This window comes from Parambassis ranga, unplaced genomic scaffold (assembly GCF_900634625.1).
Source record: "Parambassis ranga unplaced genomic scaffold, fParRan2.1 scaffold_24_arrow_ctg1, whole genome shotgun sequence".
In the NCBI taxonomy this organism is placed as follows: domain Eukaryota; kingdom Metazoa; phylum Chordata; class Actinopteri; family Ambassidae; genus Parambassis; species Parambassis ranga.
Genome location: NW_021144797.1, coordinates 607944 through 612288, shown reverse-complemented (window position 1 = coordinate 612288; position 4345 = coordinate 607944). Strand labels below are relative to the sequence as shown.

Genomic DNA, 4345 nt, shown 5'->3' with positions numbered 1-4345 from the left:
TGAGAATAAATATCTGTTCACTGAAAACATGTAACTGTGTTTGTCTATTACAGAAAATATTAAATCTTTGTTATTTTAAAAAGCTGCACAAATAATGAAAACCAGATATGTTGGCAACAGTTCACTGTATTTGGATTTAAATAAAATACATTACATATATATGAACAAAATCAGTGATCATTATTATCACATGCTGTCCTCAGGCAGGTGAAGACTGGTCTGGTGCAGCTTCTGGCCATAAGATCACAGAGCTGTGGAGAGAATATCACAATTACACAATGTACAGTAATTACAGCATAAAGAGAGCAGCAGTAAACTGAACAATGACAACAGCAGCAGGTCTATGACAGAAGACGCTGCTCTGCTCTGCCTCAGCAGAGCTGAGGACGCAGCTACAACAACACAGAGACAACGTAGCAAGTTAAGCAGTGACCATGATAATGACCATGAACAAGAACAAAGTCTTTGTATCCACATCAAGTTTGTCTGCTCATCAGAGAGAAGCTCAGAAAAACCAGTAAATGGAATCAAACCTGCTTCAAAATGCAGAAAGCTGCCGACCAGAGCCTGGTAGCATCATGTTAGCATCATGTTAGCATCATGTTAGCAAACATAGCCTGGTGAAAGCCGACAGCGTCACTAACATCTCCGCTCTTCTCGTACTGGCAAAACATTCATCTCAACAAGTAACTGAACGCTGGTTACGCAGTGATAAAAGATAACACATGTTGTAAAAACAAAAACTCACACATGATCAGCCTACCTGTCTGGAAGAACTGTGCCCACCACAGCATCACTTTGTAGCCGCTTCTGCTCCCTCAGTTGTTGCCACACTGTAAAAAAGGATTAAAGCAATAAGTCAAAGCAACTTACTTCAACTCACTTTAACTTAACAAAATGAGTTATGGTGTGTATGTCATGAGCCTGAGTTGTGATCCCTGTCTTGTTATCATATTGTTTATTTTGTTGGTCCGTTATCTGTTTATCTCTCCTCTGTGTGTCTTCGTCTTCCTCTCTCTCCCTCCTGTTATCTCCCTTCTTCTCTTCTCCTCCTGTCTCTCCTTCTGTTCCTCCGCCCTAATTATCAGCTCCTCCCTGATTGTGTTCACCTGTGTCTCACTCTCCTTATTTAAGCCTTGTGTTTCCCGTTGTCTTTGTCGGATCATTGTTTGCTGTTCCTGCGTTGTGGCTGTCCTGTCGTCGTGTCCTCCCTGCTGTTTCGTCCTCCTTTCCCTCCTTTGGATCATTCAGGGTGAGGTTTGTTTGTTTCTTTGTTTTATTTTTCGTTTATTAGTCCAAGTCTTAGTCTAAGTTTAATTTTAGTTCCCAGTCTTCAGACGAAGATTGTTTGAGTTTACCTTGGCTTTTGAATAAAGCTCGCCTTCCGTTGCCTGAACTTCGCCTGAATTTGGGTCCTCCTTTACACCGCACATAACAGTGTATATATGTGCATGATTGACTTGACTTGGTTGACGGGAATCGAGCAGTATCCAGATATATCCAGATATTTTTTCTGAGTATGAACAATGCAAATGTGGATATATCCAGATTGATTTCAATCCACCTCTCGGAGATGGATGTAGTCGGATTGGCTTACATCTGGCTCAGGTCTGAATGCAAATGCGATGTGATACTTCCGGGTTCACAGGGACAGTGTCGCGTACAAAAGCCGTATGTAAGAAGCCACTTGGGGGAGTGGCAAAACGTCTTCCTCAAAAAAACTATATCCAGTTGCTCCAATTTAAACTCTTGGAAAAGGCCCAAGTCTTGCTTTATGTTACCAGGTTTTGTCTGAGTTTTGAGTTAAAAGAGCTTAAAAGTTCATGTTTCAACAATTCAACAATGGTTGATTGTAACCCAGGTAATGGGGCTAATGCTTTGTGACTAATGGGACAGTGTTAGTTGTAGCGTTGTCCATGCGCTATTATCGTCATTTAGCACACACTGACACAGCAACATGCTCTTTCTGTGACACACTTAACATTGATTGTATGAATTCTATTTATTGCTTGTGTGCAACTGAAGTGAATCATGTACATGTGGAACCTTTAAGTATTGAATCGACATACTGATTTGGTAAGTTAATATTATGTTTCATGTGATGTTAATTGTTGGACCTGTTTTACACAGGCCAGGTCCTACATGCAGATGTCGAGCTACCCTCTAAGAACCTGAGAAAAGCAAATACTTCCTCCAGAGCAGTAGGTGGCATTGTAGCCTAATTCTAACTCACTCACCCACACGGAGACCTGAGACACAGAACTGATTCTGAACTCTGAACTGTTCTGAATACTCTTTTGACTTCATGGAATTCTGAGATCAAGAGAACGGTTTGATGAACTTTGATCATCGACCTTAAGAACGTTCAATTCGGATAAACTTTTATTCTTGGATTGAAACATCTTGATGAACGCTGCTTAAGCGAAAACAAAAACTAAAGTTTCTACTGTGGTATTCTTTGCGTTGTAAATATGGCGGAGAAACAAGCGCAAACAACAAATGTGGTTAAGCTAAGCTACTTTTATTTATTATCTTTCTGAGTTTAAATAAATAATACTTTATCTAAGTTGAGCTTACTCACATTTTTAAGGCAGCAAATGAACTTACGTTTTCAACTTGAACCACATGAATTATTTTTACAGTGCCCAGGTCCTTTGCACAGATGAAAGGAAGCGTCAAATCGCACCGCCGATCATTCCAATACTCAGCTGTAAAGAAACGGTAAAGAAAACACATTTAGACTGGGCACTCTGCTGGTTGAATGAAGAACAACACAAATACAACCTACTATATATGTGCAGGCAGTCTTCCTCTCCAAGATTGTTGGGTTCTCCTTGACCCCATGTTTGGTAGTCAAACTTTGATCCATCAGTCCACATCCACTGTCCTTCCTTTGAAGATTTACACTTAGAGGTAACCATCGTGTCTGACACAGCGCCATCATATGCTACATGTCAGGAAATGTCTTACCTTTACTCCATCATGGCCTCCAACCCATGTAGATGAATATGAGCCACATGCTGTGCGAACAAGTTCGCTGAGGAACGTGTTTTCCGTTCTATTGTGGATGGAGGCCAGATTCCCACCAAGAGAGAGACAGATGCTCTGTTTGCGAAAGACAGAGTTAAAAATGTGGTGTATGTTAAGATTAAGATTAAGAAAACCCTTTACTTCCCACAATGAGGTAACTGACAAAAACAAGCACAGGGTTGGTGTTTGTAGTGTTCTAGTGTTTGGCTAACTAGCTAAAAAAAAGCAGGCTATGCAACATTCCAGTCAGTAGTGAGTGCAGCCATTCCTAACAGGTAAACCGACAATGAGGAAACGTTCTGTGGCAGCCCATCCAGCTGTTGTAAAGATGATTATTTGACATAAGTCCAGCACCTCTGCGTCTGCCGCAGCTTTTTGAACGTTCTGGAAGATGAAACAGCGAGTCTGGAATCGGGTCCAGCCAGGAGGACAACCATGAACTGCAAAACAGTTACTGTTAGACAGGAGTCTACATGAGGGTTCACCAACAGATCTCTCAATAAACACAAGCTTCATTTTACATCTGATGTTTGTAACAAAAATAGTGATAAATAAATATAAGAATGCACTAAATACATGATCAAATCATTCAGCATTTAGTTATTTTCGGTGTGAAAACCTCAGAGTAACCAACCTCCTGTGAAAACCTGTGAAGACAAAAGCAGTTTCAGTCAGTGAGGAGTGATCTTTATAGGTTTATAGATCAGAGTCTGAGTCTGCGGTGAAACTTACACAGCCAGTCAACAGGCTGCTGATCCAGCAGAAGCAAACCAGCTGAAACCCAGAAACCATCTGAAGGGAAGTCCCGAAAGAAAATTCATTCACTGCATGGCAGCATGCAGGGTTCATAGAAACAGTTTCATAATATGAGCAAAGAGAACCTGTAAAATGTTACCTTTGCTGCCGTGAGTCCTGACAGAGACAAACACAGGAACCGTTTCAGAGGGAAACCTGGTCTTTTATACCTGCTCCTTTGTTGGAAGGCTGAAAACACCAGTAGTGTGTTAAAGGAACTGCTAACAAGGAAATACATGATTTCCTCATACTGATCATACTGATACACAATGAAGAAGGTGTTAAGGAAATAAAACACACTGGGAGTGTTTCAATGCCTGGAGAGCCAGTTAGTGTAAAGTGACTTACAGTTTTTTCTGATTGCTTAAACACTATCAATGGTTCTTATAGCACAATTTCTAAAACTATTAATAGTTATAGCAAAATCACTCACTGAGTTTGCAAACTAAAAGCAGAAACACTGCTTTACACTCAGTTTGCACTTTTGTAACACACAATTTGCAATTGTATAAATATAATC

The 4345-nt window shown here is 40.5% G+C and overlaps 1 protein-coding gene across 1 annotated transcript; it reads right to left on the bottom strand.

Annotated features, from left to right (window-relative positions):
• Positions 1-218: 218 nt before the first annotated feature.
• Positions 219-3546, bottom strand: LOC114430559 (galactose-specific lectin nattectin-like). Its single transcript, XM_028398634.1, has 7 exons — positions 3516-3546; positions 3385-3470; positions 2971-3237; positions 2791-2891; positions 2608-2716; positions 764-833; positions 219-251 (listed from the first exon to the last, which is right to left on the bottom strand). The coding sequence occupies exons 1-6, from the start codon at positions 3544-3546 to the stop codon at positions 819-821; spliced, it is 609 nt and encodes a 202-aa protein (XP_028254435.1). The 3' UTR covers positions 219-251; positions 764-818.
• Between the last annotated feature and the right edge of the window lie 799 nt (positions 3547-4345).